We start from the raw sequence: 17,783 nt of genomic DNA, 5'->3' as shown, positions 1-17,783 counted from the left end.
TGTCTCTGTCCCCTGGGCTCAGCACGGCTCCTACCCACTGCCTGGTTGGGATCCTTCTGGGTGACTCTTTGTGATGAAGGACCCCATTGAGAGACATAAGGAGGGAGCTCAGCACTTCCAGGCTCCCTTTCTGGTTCTGCCCTGGAGGGTCTGGTTTTAAACAAGGAAAGAGAAAAAGGAGAATTTCGGAACATGAAGCACTGCTTGAGGAAAGCTGGGTCTGGGCAAAATGCTGCGATGTGCAGTATGCAGTATGCGAGGCACCTCAAGAGGGATCGAGAGTCGTGGTGGAGCTGGAGGGTCCCAAGGAACACGGACGAGGGAGGCAGGAGGGTCCCAAGGGCAAAGTTTAGTCATATTGTTAGGGTTTATTCCTAGCTGTTTATGAGGTAATAACTGAAAATTCAGTTCAGACGATTCGCATTAAGTAGCCCACTGTGTGCCAGGCTCCGTGGGAGGGCTGAGAACACAAAGATAAGATGCCACCTTGCCCTTGAGGAATCACAGCCTAGTGGAGTACAGGATCCATAGACAGTGGCAGTGTCATGCTTGACTCCCAGCTGCTTCATCAGGAAACCCTACTGATTCCGTCTTCAGACAGATCTAGTTCTCACCTCCTCTGCTACCCGACCCTGGTCCAAGCTGCCATCCTCTCTCACCTGGATGGAGCAATGGCCTCTTAACAGGTCTTCCTGATTCCCTCCTTGCCCATTTCGGGCTCTTCTCAACACAGCAGCTAGATCATGGCATCCTCTGCTTCAAATCCTCCAGTGGCTCTCCATCTCCCTCCAACTAAAACCCCAAGTTCTCACAGTGGCCCCAAAAGCCCAACCTGGTCTGGCCTACATCTCATCCTTGCTTACTCTGATCCAGCCACACTGGTCTCTTCCTGTTCCTGGAAATCCCCGGCACACCCCTGACCCAGGGACTCTGCTGGCTGCACCTTCGGTCCTTTCTCATGTTGCATCTTCTTGAAGGGCCTCCCCTGACCACCCTATTGAAAATTACACCTCCCCAAGCTCCCATCCTAGCTGCCCTGCTGGCACTGCCTGGTCTACTTTTCAATTTTTTCCATCACACTATTACCCTCTATCATGAAATGTAATTTATTACTTATTGTGTTTATTGTTAGTGTCAGTCTCTCCTTTGTCTGTTTCACTCACTGTTGAATCCTTGATGACTAGAAGAGTGCCTGAGGCATAGCAGATTTTAAGGAATATTTGTGGAATGAATTACATGGATGACTATGATGTTACGACAGTGAAATACACAAGATAATATAGGGACACAGACGAGAGGCACTTGGATCCACTATAGAAGAAGGTTATGGAAGATCTTCTAGGGCAAGATGACGTCTAACTAAATCTTGAAGGACGAGCAAGAACCAGGTGGAGAAAAGTAAGGAAAAAATAGCCAAGCTGTGTGAAAAAATCAGAAAGCAGTGGCTTAGTATTCTAGTTGGAAGTGGAGGGAAGCCCCTCGGAGTCAAAGGTATTCAAAGAAATACTGGAAACATGCTGGAGATTCTAAATGCAAGCATTTCATTGTGTAGGGCCTGTTTTATACATTAATAAAATCAAGATAACAACAGCCAGTGCTAACATCGTTAAATCAATGTTGAAAAAAATGCCCAACTGGAAGAATAATCTCCTTGTTATTCTCTCCCCCAGGCAGTTTTCAGTCTAATTTCCTTTTTCAGATTATTTATTCTATTAGAGGGTTTCACTGGAACTTTCACTCCTTAGTGCTAAGTATCTATTTACTCAGGATTTCAAACAGCGTTTTGCATGCTGTTACGACAAGTCAACATAGTAGAAAGCCAGATAATTTCCTTGATTGAGACCCTGGCCTGGGGTGTGACTCTGTCCTTGGCATCAGCTTTGCTCCTGTCCAGGCCATTTACAAGGTGTCATGGTCAAGAGCACATTCTTCCTTCCCAGGGCTAATGCCCTTGGCTGGAAGCAGCATTTGGAGGAGTCAGAGTACAGAGAGAGAGCCAGGAAGATGCAGGGTTGAAAGCCAGGAGAGCCCAACTTCCAGTGTAACTGGTGCCTTAGGCTAGGCAACTTAACCTTTCCCAGTTAATCTGATTTTTATAAAACGAGTCTAGGGATTCAACTTGGTGGTGACTTAGTCACTTACCCTTTCCAAGCCTCAATCATCAGATACACAAAGGAGCAGGAACAATGCCAGTGCTATAAAGGGGTTGTTAGAATGAATACAGTATTTGGAAACATCATTTAAAGGCCGAAATAGATGAACCTAGTGGTGCACATTTTAACAGGGATCCGTAAAACTCCTCTCAGTGATGCGCTTCCGTGGCTGTTCACCGGAAGGTTCGGTAAGATGCGTCTACTCAAGAACTCTTTCTATAATAAGTGTAGCAATTGCACAAGTAATCGTAAAGTACTTTTACAAGTAATTTGTAAAAAAAAGTAAAAAAAAAAAAAAGTAAATTGACCTCTACCAGCAATTTCCTTGCTTGTTAATTAAGAAACCTACAGAGTTTGATTGGAATGAAGCCCACATCTGGGGATGGGAAGGGGCTCGGGGGGAGATAAATGGTAGAGAAGCCAGATCCAGTTCAATACAGAGTGTTGATTAGCACTGGGAGAAAAGCATCAAGTTAGGAACTGAAACAGAATATGAGGATGAGTTCACCAAAGGCAGCTTCTCCTACTTCACCATTTTCCAGGGAGCTTTGACGCTGAAAGAGTCCTGGGGTCATGTGGCATGAGGGGCGAGTGAAATCATGACAACAAGGGCCATGACAACCGCTACAGGAAGAGCTAACATGTACCGAACATTTATTATTCCCCTGATGCTCTGCAAAGTGCTTCATATGCATCCACTCACTTGCCCTCGCAGTAACTAGATACTATTAATCTCCATTTTTCAGATGAAGTAAGTAAAGTTGAGAGCCTGGACTGTTTCTCAAGGCCATGGCTAAAGATGGCAGAGGTGGGACACACATCTCCCATCTATCTGATTCCCAATTGCTGTAAATCAACTTGCTAAATGGGTAGAATCATCCACTGTCCCAGACAACGTTTCTGAGCTCTGAGGAGGCAGCGGAGAAGCTGTCCTCATGGAGATCGCATTGCTCAGTTACTCACCATGGTGCCAGTATATTCTTCCAGCTTAGCCTCAGAAATGGCCTTTTTGTGGTGGCGGAAGAGGTCTCGGAGGAAGTTCTGTGACATCAAGAAAAGAGCTGCATTTTATCTAGTGAGCAAACAAAAATCTAAAAATCTCAAGAGGCTGTATTTTAAGAATTGTGATCCGTTTGTTTTAGGAAGTAACTGAAATGCATTTAGCAAGCAATAAATCCAACATACAGTTTCTAAACCTTCTAAACATGAATCAGTTTTTTTAAGTAACAAATTCATATCCATGTTTCTTGGAAACACAGAAATCAGTCTCATGATACATATATATCAAATTCCCAGCGATGAGCAAACCCGCCCTTCACCCAGACACAGCTCCTGGCAACACTTACACAAAGCTCAGCGGCTGATATAAAGCCACTGCTGTCAGCATCATATTGGCGCCAAATCTGAAATACACAAAAGCCATTACTCCATTTACCCTCAAATAATTTGGGGTCAACTTATGCTGCTGTCTACTATGGTTCAGCATCTGATAATAGTACTTAACTGGGTGCAACTAAGACTTTGCATGGAAAATTTTAGGCTTTCTTTGGTGACAGCTATTGTTTGGGCAGAACTCACTAGAAATGACTCAGTGCATTCGCTTAGAGCCACTTAGGAGGAGCACAGTACACTCACTGAAAGGGAGCTATGGAAAGTTCAAAATGGAAAGATATCAAGGGATGGCCTTCAGTGGGAGGCAATGTGGCAAACCAAGAAACCTTCTTTGTACTAAATTCCTAAAAATGCAGAGTACTCTAAAAAACAACTCTTTACATACATAGCTCAGCGGGCAAGAAAGTGAGGGGACATCTAAGAGGTCTGACATGATAGGAAAACACAAAACAGAAACCAAAGTCTATCCTAGGTACATCTACTGATCTCTGATAACTTAGCCTGTAGCTTTATCAGGAAACTGCACACAAGGTAGACAGGAGACAAATCCTGGGGCCACCCAAGGTGAGAAGTCAAACTGAGGCACCTCCATAAGACTAAAACCCCGAACAGCAATAACCTTCATGCAAAGGTCAACTTCCCCAAAATAAATTGCACGGCAGAAAGGGCCCCTAAGGAATCTTGCCTTTGGGGTCTTGGCTCCAGGTAAAGGGAATAAAACACCTCTGATAATTCCCAGTAGCAAGCCAACCCTTTCATTGGTTTAAGAACAGCATTCGTGGGATTTCCCTGGCAGTCCAGTGGTTAAGACTCTGTGCTTCCAATGCAGGTGGCTCGGGTTCGATATCTGCTCGGGGAACTAAGATCCCACATGCTGTGCAGTGTGGCCAAAAAACCCCACAAAAAACAGCATTCAGCCAGCTGAAGGTACAGTTACTTAAACTGGAAGACAGCACAGCTGAATATTTTTCAGGAAACATTGAACTGCTTTCTTTAGTAAATGGTGTGATTTTGACCACCTCTGATTTTTCCATATCCAAGCCTCACAAGTTAACAAGTTTCCTAACTCCTATACAGAATGAAAAAGTAGGATTAAGTGTTTTTTTTTAATTGACAAATGTTTCATTGATGTGGAATGGGTTTCCTGAGTCATCAACTGCAGGGACCTTAATTCTAGATCACAACTAGGGTCCTGCCTGAATATCCTGCAGGGATAGTAGGAGATGCTGATACTTAGTGAGAAGTGTTCAGAAACATTGCCCCTTTCAGTCCCTGTCACCAACGTTTCTGCCTGAATCTAACCAGGCTTAGAAAATCACCTGGTTAAATGTGATTTATATCCTAACTTTAATGGTATGACTATACCAGAAGAAGAATGAAAATTTCAAATAACAAAAACATTTTAACCTGCTTTTTAATGCTGTTCTCCAAACATTTTCCATCTAACTTATCTTACAGTTTTACTGCAACTGAGCTATTGGTGGGCCAAAGATCTTTATGTGACTACTATATATGCCTGTCTTTAAAGAATGAAAGCAAAAAGGTTTCCAGGCAAACAAAAACAGAGTTTATTACCAACAGACTCTTGGTAAAGGATATACTCCAGGAAGGAGGAACACAAAGGAGGAAAATCTAAGATGAAGAAGGAATGATGTACAAACACAATGGGAAACATGTGGGCAAATGGAAACATCTTGTTAGCATAAAATTTGTGGGGTTAAAGAAAACAAGATAGAACTAATATTCTGGACAATAATGGCAAGTGAGCTGATAGTGTCTTAAGGTCCTGTAGTTCAGGGGGAATATAAAGACATTAAGGTAGGATTTCTTAAAAAATATAGGAGAGTACATAGGTTATAACAAATTTAATTTTAAAAAAAGAATTCAAGAATCCAAAATATTTTTTTTAATTGGGTAGAGAAAGAGAAAGCACTTTTTGACAGAAGAAATTGACAAACTAGAAGGGAGGGAGGAAAATGGAGAAAGTTTTTTTTTTTAAAAAAAAAGATGGAAATGGCATATGGAACTTTTCTTTTTCCCATTTCTCAAGATTATTCAAGCCTACACAGGCATAACATTTTAATACTTTCTGCTCATTATAAAAGCAAGTCATATTTATTGTACGAAATTACTGAAATATAAAACACTACAATCTTCTGAAATTCCTACCCCAAGATAGTCACTTGTCATTTCTATGTGTTTCCTTTTCATTGTGTTTCTATTATATATGTGACAAAATGAAGGGGAAGTCATATGGCCTGCACACTTGGATAGTCTATTATTTTCATTTAAAATCTTCTGTGAGCATTCTTAAACACAACTAAAATTATTTTGAAAATGTCATTTAAAATCATCTGTAAATAATAGAATAATGATTCGACACAATTGGAAAATACAGAAGTACAGGGAACATAAATATTATCCAAAGTCTTACCCCTAAAAAACCCCAATATTTATCTAGTGTGTATTTACCCGTTGTCTTATTTACATGGGTGTTAGGGTAAATAATTCTTTAAGCAAAGTTAAGATCATAACGCATATGCAATTTTGTTTCTTAACACCATAATGCACTTCCTTCTTGTCATTAGATAGTCTTTGAAAACTTGACTTTCAGTGATGCATAAAGTTCCACAATGGGGTTTTTCTCTCATGAGTCTCCAGGGCCTAGAACAGTTGCTGGCATACTGCAGGGGCACATAAGTATTTGTGGAATGAATGAATTGTATGAATGTATCATAATTTACCTAATTTTTCTTTCATTCTTAAGCATTTATGTTATTTTCAGTTTTAACTATACTAAGTAACAGAAATATTTAATGTACATCATTGTGTAGAAAACTTGTCTGCATCTCTGATTATATCCTTAACATAGATGCTTGGAGAAGTAGAATTATTGAGTCCAAGGGTAAAGATTTTTTTTAATTAACTCTGGATTATGAAATTTTAAAGAATCCTGATTACATTTTTGCAAAATCGCTTTCCATAAAATTATCCCAGTGCGCGTGCCTACCAGGATAGCAAGAGCAAGTCTCAGTGCTTGCTTGCCAGTGCTGTGTCTTTTTGTTGATCCTCTTAAAGTCTTTACCACTTTGGAAGAGTTAGTTGTTTCTAATTTGCATTTCTTTGGTTACTGTTATATATCAATTGTCTGTGCATATTTCTTCTGTGAATTGTCTATGCAAGTGCTTGCTCCATTTCTCATAACTTCCAGTTGGTCAGAAGATAAATACAGTAGTGCACAAGGGTGCCAAGTTATTATCTCCCAAGTGGGGACCTGGTAAGTCTTTCAGGAATGGGGCCCTGGGTGCAGGAGCTGTCTTGAATCTGCCGCTCTGGCCTTGAAGACACCCTGCTCTGCCTCCCCTGGTCTTTTTTCACCCACAGACAGTAACACCTAGAGGCTGAAAGAGGAGATAAGACGAGCCATCGATTCTGCCTTTTGGTTTTATGCTGGCGCAGCGATTGCAAAGAGATGCCTGCTGGCTGGATCAGCCCTCTAATCAGTTGTATTTTGACCATACTGTGCCTTCAAAACTAGAATCAGTCGCCAACATTTAAAAATAAGTAGTTTCGGGCTTCCCTGGTGGCGCAGTGGTTGAGAGTCCGCCTGCCGATGCAGGGGACACGGGTTCGTGCCCCGGTCCGGGAAGATCCCACATGCCGCGGAGCGGCTGGGCCCGTGAGCTATGGCCGCTGAGCCTGCGCGTCCGGAGCCTGTGCTCCGCAACAGGAGAGGCCACAACAGTGAGAGGCCCACGTACCGCAAAAAAAAAAAAAAAAAAAAGTAGTTTCCCATAGAGTCTAGATGCCTAGGCTGCATTCTCAGAAGGCAGCAGTTGGCTGGAGCTCACAGGACTCTGGGCTCTTGATGGGCATGTGCTCTCCAGGTTCCACGGCCCCCTCCCTACCCTCCCATTACATGCCTCAGGTACCTGCCGGGCCCCTCGTCTAAGCCTTCCTCTAGCCCAGGCTAAGGAGTTTGTCAGCTCAGGGGCAGCCCGGGTCAGCACACTGAGAGAGCACATTGGGGCTTGGGGCCAAAGTCCAGGCTCCACACAAGGGCTTCTTTGCATGGTCTTGTCCTTTGTGGGCAGCTCTCCCTTGGGGACTGGGCAGGAGTGGTGGCAGCCACAGCAGGTGGCTGGAATCCTGGCCTCACCCTCCATAGAGACACAACCAAACGCTTACCTGCATAAACTCCACACTGCTGTCCAAGGGGGTTTCCCGGCGAAAGAGCAGAAGAAAGTTTTCATCCTCGGACAAGAACATGCAGGCAAGCTAAAGGAAAAGGGGGAAATAGCAGCTGGTGACACTGGCCGGTGCTGCGTGGGTAAAAGGCATCAAGGAACATATTAGAGGGCAGAAGGGCTTGGATCTCTCAGGATGGAGAGCCCAACACGTAGTTCCGCGCCCTTGATTGTCATTTTGGATTCATTGATTCTTTCAGGAAGTATTGCACCCTTCTAGGTGTGAAACACTATGAGTATCTGTCTTCCATGAGCTTACAATCCAAAATAATAATAATCATCTTTATTATTATTTAATAATAAATGTGTTAGTGCTTAAAATGTTCCAGACCTTATTCTGAGAGGCTCCAATTTTATATTAACAACTCTGTAATTATAGTAGAAAATAAAAATACCCAGTAATTTTTATATGTGCCATGAATTGTTCTAAATACTTATATATGCTAACTCATTTAATCCGAACAACCTATAGGGTGCATAACACATCATTAGTATTATTTATTAGTTAAGGAAACTGGGCTTCCCAGAGATAAGGAGCTTGCCATCATTATGTAGTTAGTAAGTGGTGGAGTCAGGACCTCAGCTAAGCCCACACTTTTAACCCCTGTGCTGTGCTGGTGAGATGCTGTGTATACAGATCACTTCGGTGCCGTACACACAATCAGGAATGATTGCTGTTTGGCTTGATTCTTGAGTTGGCTATGGTTTATATTCTTTTATATTATTAGCATCTATATGATACTTTCAAAGTTGGTTCACTCGTGGTAAATTTAACCATCCAGCCGTCTATATGAGCACCAGTTCTACTGACTGACTTCCCTTGCTCCCATGAACAAAGGTCACATGTCTTCCCCTACGTGATGGTAATACTTGTTTCAGCTCATAGGCACGTTTGGCTGGGTTCTTTGCCAAACCTATGGTATTTCAGTGTATACTGTCTCCTTTCTGAATTGTCCCCCATAAACAACGGCCATTTCTTCTATAACCATAGTTCTCCCGGCATCTTGTTCAGTGCTAGAGAAAGTCCAGAGCAAAAGCTTCTGCTAGGTTGTAGGAATGATTAGCCCACGCTCCCATTCATATTCTCTAGTTGGATGTAGGTCAGCTCAAGGGCACATCGTGTTAATATCAACTGTCATATATTGAATACCTACTACATGGCAGGCACTGGCAATGTCCTTTTCATCTATCATCTCATTAAATTCTCACACCAATCCTTCAGGTAAATGTAAGTATTGGCATTTTAATACGAATGGGAGGCAGCACAAAGCAGTGTGTTGTTGGCTTTAGTGTGGATCCTTCCTTCTCCGTATTCACCTATTATTTGATCTTGGACAATTTAATTGATACCTCTGTGCCTCAATTTCCTCATTTGTAAAATGGAGATAATAATATTTATATCCTGGTGCTTATGTGAAGACTAAAAGTCAGGTGAGGCACTATTTATAAACTGTTTAGCAAAGTCCCTGGTACCCATTAAAAAGTTAGTCCGTGGTAACTGCTCTGTGGATGAAGACGATGAACTTGAGGCTCAGAGAGATGAAATCACTTGGCCAAGGTTTCATACTTCACCTGTTGACTTTGTGTTTTTCCTACCCACCACACAAGGTGAGCTGCGAGCTGCTCTTCAGGACTAAGTGTGTTTTCGCATGGGGTGACACAGGCTGAGAAACCAAATTAAAATGTAATTCACCAGCCCTAAGTCTCTAGAACGCACTCCGTCTTCAGTTTGACCAGAGTGGCACAGAGGAGCCCTGGACACAGATCATCCCCAAGCTTCACTTTGGCTCTTAGATGCGACTCCTTTCCCGTTTTGTTTTGTGCTAAAATAGCTCAAATGTGTGCAGGTGAGCTGATTTTATGTCACAAGTACCTGTAATTGGAGTAAGAGAAATGGCCAGTGGTATAGCAGGAGACAGTAGGAGAGACCTTGCTACTCTTTACACTCACAGACTCATGAGGTTTTCAGGGGACCAAAGCAGTCCTATACCATCAGCTTCTCTACAGACAACCTCAGTTATGCTCATTGGCAGGACTCCATGACAGAATGGTTGGCACGGATGCCAAAGTTTTTGCCAAGTTCCCAATTGCTTCAGGAAGGTCTACCAGTAATTGGTAAGATAATGGCATAGTTTTTCATTATTTACCATGTTTCATTCATTTATTATTAAGTTAACAAATATTTATTGAGTGCCACTATACGCTGTGCTCCGTTCTATGGGCTAGAGAATGTAACTGTGAACATGTAATTATGAATACTTTGCTTATTCTACCTTGATGCGTACAATTACTTTTCCATTAATCAATACACTGATACATTTACATCAATTATAATGCAATTATTGGTTATATAAATAATTTTTGCCTTTTAGTGAAAACTTTGGAAGTAGCTACACTCATAAATCTGGAGTTTAGCTTAGTAGTTTTCTGAAAAGGCAGCCTCCTGGTGTGAACATGTCTATTTTTTATAAGAAGACATAATCTTGCCTTGTTATCATAACTTTTTGAAGAAAAATTACTATTTTCACCAACAATAATGACTAAGTATGACAGCACTAAGAGACTAGCTCTTCAGGTTTCAGGTCATATGTCCAGCAGGCAGTTTTGTCTATGAAATAAATATCTTACTTTCATAGCAGCTCTTTTTTTTTTTTTTTTTTTTTTTTTTTGCGGTACGCGGGCCCCTCACTGCTGTGGCCTCTCCCGTTGCAGAGCACAGGCTCTGGACGCGCAGGCTCAGCGGCCACGGCTCACGGGCCCAGCCGCTCCGCGGCATTTGGGATCCTCCCGGACCGGGGCACGAACCCGCGTCCCCTGCATCAGCAGGCGGATGCTCAACCACTGCGCCACCAGGGAAGCCCCTAGCAGCTCATTTATATGTATGGATTTATAACTCTATAGAATAAACCTGTATAGATTCATACCTATAAGTGGGTTACAACTTAATCCAGTGCCACTTACTGGCCATACGATGCTAGGAAAGTAACTTAGCTTCCTCATCAGTAAAATAGAGCTAATGTTCCATGTCCATCTTCTATAGCTACTGTGGGGATAAAGTAACATAATATGTGTGGAAATCCTTTCTAAACTGGAAACGTTTTTGTAACTGGAAGGAAAAATTATCAGGTTAAAGATAGACTGTGCCTGGCGCCGCATGTCTAACACAGTTCCTCGCTTTAGTAGGTACTTAGTAAGTGTGGCTTGAGTTGAAGTAGAGGCGGCTGCTTTCTGTTTTGTTTTTAATGACGTTCACGGACTGATCTTTCCAATCTCCATTGGGAACTGATACTGAACTTTAAACTCATTTATTGTCAGTACGTTTTCCCTTATGTCAAGGTTGAATTTGAACAGGACACTGTGGAAGGAGACAAATATTAGATCAAGTAACTGAAAAGCCTCCAGCCTCCAGCATATCAATTCCCCAATTATAAAATAAGTACAAACATTGATTGACCTAAATAAAATGATGGAAGCATCATCTACTCTTTGTTATTAAGCTGATGAAAAAGGAAAAGTGAGTACTTCAGAAATGTTATGTAACCCAGCTGCCTTGCAGAGGGTTCTAATTTTCCAATCAAATGTAAAACTTTCATTATCCTTCAGAGAAAATTATAGTCCAAGAAGGTACAGTCAAGAAAGTTACAGTCATAAAAGGTACCTCTTTCATCTGTATGCGACCGTCTTTAGAGACATTGTGGGCAGACGTAAATTGTTGTTTCATCTTCTGCACATTTTCTTCCATGACTGCATCCTATAGTGGGCCAGACAGAACCACATTAAAGCCACTGAGATTCCAGAAATGTAGTTAGGAGATCAAATATTCAGAGTATATAGCCTGATAATTATGTTAGTCTAACCTGGAAAGTAAGTTACTTAGCCACTGAAAGTGATCCCACCAAGTTGCACACCAGAGAGAGTGAGAGAGAGAGAGAGAGAGATGGAGATTTCTTAAACAAATAACCACTAATCAGAATCCTAACTAGGTAAGACTTGTAGCTAGTGAGCTCCTAAAGTATGAATGAAGAGAAGCTTAGAGACTAGACTATTGATAGAATGAATTTGAACATCATTCTATATTTGGTTGTGACAAAAGATTGTATTGTAATGAACATATAAACTTTCTTCCCAAGAACTCAGAGGTTTTTTTTTATTCTTTTCTAATTGAAAAGTCCAGCTCTTCTGGGTCCCCAGTTTGCTAGAGTTTATTCTTTTAATCTTGGTCTCGCCAAGGAAAAGAATAATTAGGGGAAAATAATTAAAGAGGAAACCAAAGAAATAATCATTGAACTACTGAAGACGTCACATATCCCTTCCTTGTACAACCTTTTCCACACATTAAATTGTTCTTCATCAGTGGGCGGCAGGGTTATTACAAAGAAAGGTGACAGGTATAATCAACAATGGAGAATGAATTTTGATGTAGGGACTGAGAGGCACAGATACTCCCAAACAGTGCCGTATTCCTAGACTTCAGACTAGATCAGTTATACTAAAATTTATTCTCCCTAATACTACTACACTCTCCCTGCCAACCAGGTCTCCTCATTTGACACTCCACTATGTACCGAGAAATTAGCCTCTGTAGTCTTGGCGCCGTAGATTGTGTGGCTTGTATGAGTGTGTATGTGCGTCATACAGGAAAATCGCAATGGAAATCACGCAGGAAAGTGGGTCTTCACTTTGAATTTCAGCTTGGCCTTTGACCTTTAGTTTGAAGGCACAGAAACCTGACTTCCATCCTCTCAGACCTCTAACTCCAAAGTCCATGATTATCCCTTGGACCTAAAGCAAAAGAGTCTAGGGCTCCCTCTGTTGTAATTTCCCATCAGCACCAACCCTGCTCGCCTTGTCTGAGACTCTAGGCCCCAGCAGAGTATTAATCATCTCTGAAGCATTGAAACAGGCCTAGGATGTGCTACAATCTGTACGTGAAGAATGCATACACAGCCCCAGAAAGCAATGCTATGCAACACACTGGCTAGAGCTGGACCTGGTTCAGAGGCCAGTTCTGAGTATTTGAAAAGACAAAAGGCGGAGATAAGAGGGGGGTGAGTAACAGAAGCAGCAAGAGCAGCCGATGGTTCCATTAGGTCAGTCCCCTCAGAGGCTGTGAGGAACGTAATTACAAGCAGGCCGGCTGCTCTCCAAGACTGACTAGCAGGCAGCTTGCTGTTAGAAATCTTCAAATTCCTTCCCCCAAGGTCTCTGTGACTCGCTAATCAGGGGAGGAAAGTAAAGCTATTCAGGCCTCTGATGAACTGCTTGTCACACTTAAACGCCAGAGTGAGGGGCTGCCTGGTCATGGAGGCCCCCCTGCTGCTGCTTCTGTACTCAGTGGGGCATCACTGATTAAAAGTAGGTGTCACAAGTGGTGATTATCCCTCCGCGGAGAGGGACATGTCCTCTTGTTAAGGACATACTTAGGGCCTATTCATTTCTCAGCAGGAAAAAAAGTCCAGAATTAGGAACAGTTTCCTTAATCATGCTTGTCCCAGTATCATGGAACGCCCAGTGAAGGTGTCTGTAACTATGTTCCCTGGGGTAATGCCTCAGCATTTTGAAAGGAAACAATGGCAGATGACAGCATTTCTGATTAACAGTTTAAACAGCTTATCCCCTGGCTCCAAAACCTGTCTCCTTTGCCAAGTGCTGAGGAGAGGTACCTGGGGCTACAGCCACAAGTCAGCAGGACTGGCCTAATTATATTACAGTCCCCTGTCTGACAGGTAATCACTGTTCCTGGAGGGAACAGAGTGAAAGAAGATGCAGTGTGAGTCAGGGTGCTTTTAAAATGCAAGACCCCAGACAGACCCCCAGATGTACTGAAATACCTAAGAGGTGGGACCTGGGGCTTTGCATGTTAACAAACACAGTTAATTCTTAGGCACACCAAAATTTTATTTTCACTGGCCTAAGGACTCTGCATCTTTCCAACCCCTTCACCTCTGGACTCAGGAATGCCTGCACTGAACACAGTTGCACAGCAGACTGGTGAGTCATTTGTTGTTTCCTTTCCTCCGAGGACCATGCCTGTCCATGTGTGAGAAGGTGAGGCCATGGGCCAGATCTGAGGGAGGGGTGATGATAAGATCAGGCAAGCTACGGGAGATGGCATCCACCTTCTCCCTCACTGATGGGAACGATGCCTTTGAAGTCAGCCCAAGCCCCAGAAGAAGGCAGCTCGCAGTGTCTTCAGTCTAGAGCAGACCCCAGTGTTTGAGTAGCCCTACCCCTCATCCCATGACTGAAAATTAGACACTTTCAGTTTCAATAGTGACGGCAACTTTTCTCCTCCTTTAAATCACTAAAGCAAGGAGTTTTCTGAAAAGGTGTGAAGTTCCAAGTCTCTGGGGTTTAGTTTCTGACCAACCAGTTTATTGCAAGACTTTGAATGGTTTTGCCTCCGTCTTTTTGTTTTCCTCAAATACTCCTGTCATGTTTGACAAAATGGCGTCAGACCCATGGGTTCTGGAACGACACGAGCCTTTGCATTTACAATAGTAAGTGGCAGCAAAGCAGAGAAACAGACAGAGAGATAAGGGAAGGAAAGAGAAAATGAGAGGAGAGAAACTGATAAAAGAAATGAAGGGCAAAGAGAGATAGGAAAGAGAGAAGAAAAGAGAGGAGTGACAATGAGAGAGCTTGAGAAACAGACTGAAGATAGAAAGCAGGAGAAACAGAGACAGGAGAGGGACAAAGACAGATGGAGAGACATGAGAAACAGAGCTGAGAGAGAGAGAGAGAAAGAGAAGTCACAGAGAAAGTCAAGGGATGATGGGAAAAAAAAGATGATGGGAGAGGAGAGCCATGAAACACAGAATGAGAAACAGAAATGGGCAGAGACAGAAAGAGATCAGAAGAGAGATAGAAAACGAGAGGCAGACGGGCTGCGGGCGAGAGAGGGTGACTACGAGCTCTGTGTGTGGCTGTTAGAGGCAGATGGCAGCCTCTCTGATTCTGATCTGACTGCCCTTCCCCAAGCTGCTTGTTCTCCGCACTGGGCTCCTACGTGAAAGTGTGATGCACTCCAGTATTCTTCCATGTAAACAACTATGGCTGAGGATAAGCTGTCGCCACAATTCGTTTTAAACACTATTATCTCCAGAGCTACTCCTCTTCCCATGTATCCCCTGATGGAGTCTTTACCAGGTTATCCCAGCCCCAGGCTGGTGCGTCTCTGTGTGCATTTTTCCTCTGCTTTGGTACAGGGCTCATCAAAAGGTAATCTGCATCTCTCAAGGCCAGATTTACCGTCAGGGAGGGATATGGACACTGGATGGATTGGTTTACATTTATACTTGGGCTCTGGGAATGTTTATTATTTTCTGGTTTGCCATTTCCTAAGAAATTTGTAACCTTTCTAACAAAATGAAAAATGCTTTTGAATGGTTTGTTTGTGGTTTGCTATCCAAGTAATATTAAAGGCACTAAACACCCAGAGCCTCAAAAGCTCTTAACATCTTTTCCACCTTTCTGAGCAAAGTGAGCTACCTTATCTCTAGGTTTAAATCCATTAGCAGAGACATAACCAAGGAGACGTTCAAAACAGGGTTGTTTGAATCTACAGTTAAAATCTCTGAGTGGATGACAGATGTCACACTAAAAGTCAGTGACCAGCATGTCAAATGCTACATCTGAACCTCATAAAACCTACCTAAATCCCTCTGTGCTGCTAGGAGAGGGAGAAAAATTACATGCAAGGAAGAAAAGAGATCAGATGCGATTAATAGGTACAAATCAACATAAGACTTGGATGCTTTTTAGAATTCACTAAGAGAACATAAATTAATGCTTAGTGGCACAAGTACTTACATCAGTACAAAATTTCGGCAACATGTGGTAAAAGAAAGCATCCAGCTCCTTCTCTTCTATGTAACCTTTTTCTAAATGCAAGAAGGTATCCATAAATAATAGTCACTTACACAGAATAACATGTGACATTTAGTATTTAACACTTAACATCTAAATTTGTTTTTAATCTCAAATTTATAAAATCCCCATGGACACTATCTATTGTAACTCTAATGAAGTGCCGGTATCTACCTCTAGATGACATGGATGTGAATAGCAAATACATATTTGAGAGTCAATGCTTTGTGCTATGGTTTGTACAAATAGTGGGGAAAGGAAAGCTATTTATACATGAATTTTAATCCACAAATAAACATGAGTTTTAGAATAAACTCTAACCCAAGGATTTTGCAGTCTTGGAAAAATTTAAGAGATGTAAGTATTGAATCTTAGTTTGCAAGGTTAAAACGCACACTTTAGATATTTCCTTTATGTTTCTTTTTTAATGAAGACAAAGCAAATGTAAGTAGTTCTTTTCAAGTAGTTTTTTGGGGAGTGAGGGTAGTGTCTTTTTGAAAGCTGATAAAATTCACCCTCTCTTTGAGAGACTGGGGGTTACACAACAAAGTCATTGAGTAAAAATGAGCATTTGAGTAAAAATGTCATAGAGGGCTGACTTCAGATACCCGAGTGTCAGCCCACAAGCCTCTAATATATAAAATATTTGTCATTATATATACGGTATATCACTACACACACACACACACACACACACACACACACACACACACACACACACACACACACACACACACGTTGGAGGGTGGGGGCCGGGGTGTAATTTCAGGTCCCTCCTCCCACCCTGAACGTTCACAAGGTACCAAGAAGTGCAGCTCCAGTATACCAGACGTCTGTTAGGTATACTGCGTTAGGTATATTGCATTAACAGCGCTGGAAGACAACTTTCTGCAGGGAAAGACGTATGGGGAAGAGGAAGCTCTAGGTCCTTTCAGCAAGGCTGTACAGGTGGCTTTACTCACCCTCTGAGTCAAAGCGCTGCCAGACCTGCCAGAAGCCAGCGGCGTCCGAGCGCCCCTGAGTCGGTTCGCGGGTGCTGTCCATGGTATTGACAACGAAGCGCAGGCACCGGCCGGCAAGAAACACCTAGAGAACTTTGATAAGGACTCCTTTACGGTATCTTCTGACACTCTTGCCAGCTTCTTTCGCCCTCTGATTTCCTTTGAGCACCAGTCTGAGGGGCGGGCACGGGGGCAGCTGGCGAGGCAGCTGCTGGCGCCTTAGCGTCGCTGTGCCGTCCCCAAGGCCCCACCGCGGACTCTCGGGGAAACCAGCTGCTGGGAATCCGCCCTGCTCACGCGCGTCGTCCCTGACCCGCCCCGCGTGCGCTGTCTGTGCTGGGCACAGCCAGCGGGGAGCTCTTGTCTGCCTCAGCGCTGTGGGGAAGTGGGGGAGAAAGGATCTGTCTCCGGGCGGTCATGGTTCACTCTCCTTGCCCTTTAACCTGTTTGTCAAACTCAGAGAAAGTATCCCCCTTATGTTTCACTCACCTTCCAAACGTGTATCTCAAGGGGTTTTCTAGAGACAGCTCCCCCATTTAGAGGGTTGGAAGGGTGTCAGTGTTAGGATCCTTTGGCCTGATGATTTAGAAATGTCGTGTGTGGGGAGGGTGGGGGTGAGGAGGAGAGGGGTGATAGCGCTGGGGTGAGAAAGAGGTTACCAGTAAGCAAGGAGTCAGCAGGGCGATTACTGAGCTCTGATTGTAGAGGGCATGCACGTTGCAGAGCTATAATGCACTATAAGGACTTGCATCTAAATAGAGATTCTGCAGACCACAGATTCTGTGGTCTAAATCAGGCTATTAAGATGCTGAAGGAAGTTCATACTGTGCCACGCTCTTCCAGGAAAGGATTGTCTAGGGGGAGACATGGTGGCCGACTGCAGAGTTCTTAGTAGAAGTTTAGATGGTTGTGTTTGGCTCCTGAGAACCACACTAAGACCAGAGGAAAAACCATTTGGAAGAACACAGAGCTCTCGTGATCAGAATTGTTCACAGCTTGACTGGATGTTTTGTGAAACAGTAAGCTGAGTGATACTGATGACTTCTGACCATGTGCTTAGAACCTTTTGTTGAGGAATCTGTAGAAGGAGCTTGGGCAATAGGAGAGTTGGACCAAATATC

General features: G+C 43.0%; 1 protein-coding gene across 1 annotated transcript in view; it reads right to left on the bottom strand.

The window, feature by feature from the left end:
* Positions 1-16,705, bottom strand: part of SCGN (secretagogin, EF-hand calcium binding protein) — a gene marked incomplete at both ends in the record, with an annotated part of 37,516 nt that extends 20,811 nt beyond the window's left edge. Inside the window, 6 exons of the mRNA XM_079933986.1 lie at positions 3,117-3,194; positions 3,500-3,556; positions 7,734-7,823; positions 11,451-11,543; positions 15,605-15,675; positions 16,624-16,705. Of these exons, the coding sequence (XP_079790112.1) occupies positions 3,117-3,194; positions 3,500-3,556; positions 7,734-7,823; positions 11,451-11,543; positions 15,605-15,675; positions 16,624-16,705 (471 nt within the window). The remainder of the gene's footprint in view (positions 1-3,116; positions 3,195-3,499; positions 3,557-7,733; positions 7,824-11,450; positions 11,544-15,604; positions 15,676-16,623) is intronic.
* Positions 16,706-17,783: the final 1,078 nt, after the last annotated feature.

The sequence above is a fragment of the Stenella coeruleoalba genome (genome assembly GCF_951394435.1).
Source record: "Stenella coeruleoalba genome assembly, chromosome: 10".
In the NCBI taxonomy this organism is placed as follows: domain Eukaryota; kingdom Metazoa; phylum Chordata; class Mammalia; order Artiodactyla; family Delphinidae; genus Stenella; species Stenella coeruleoalba.
This window is presented reverse-complemented; position numbering and strand designations above follow the sequence as displayed.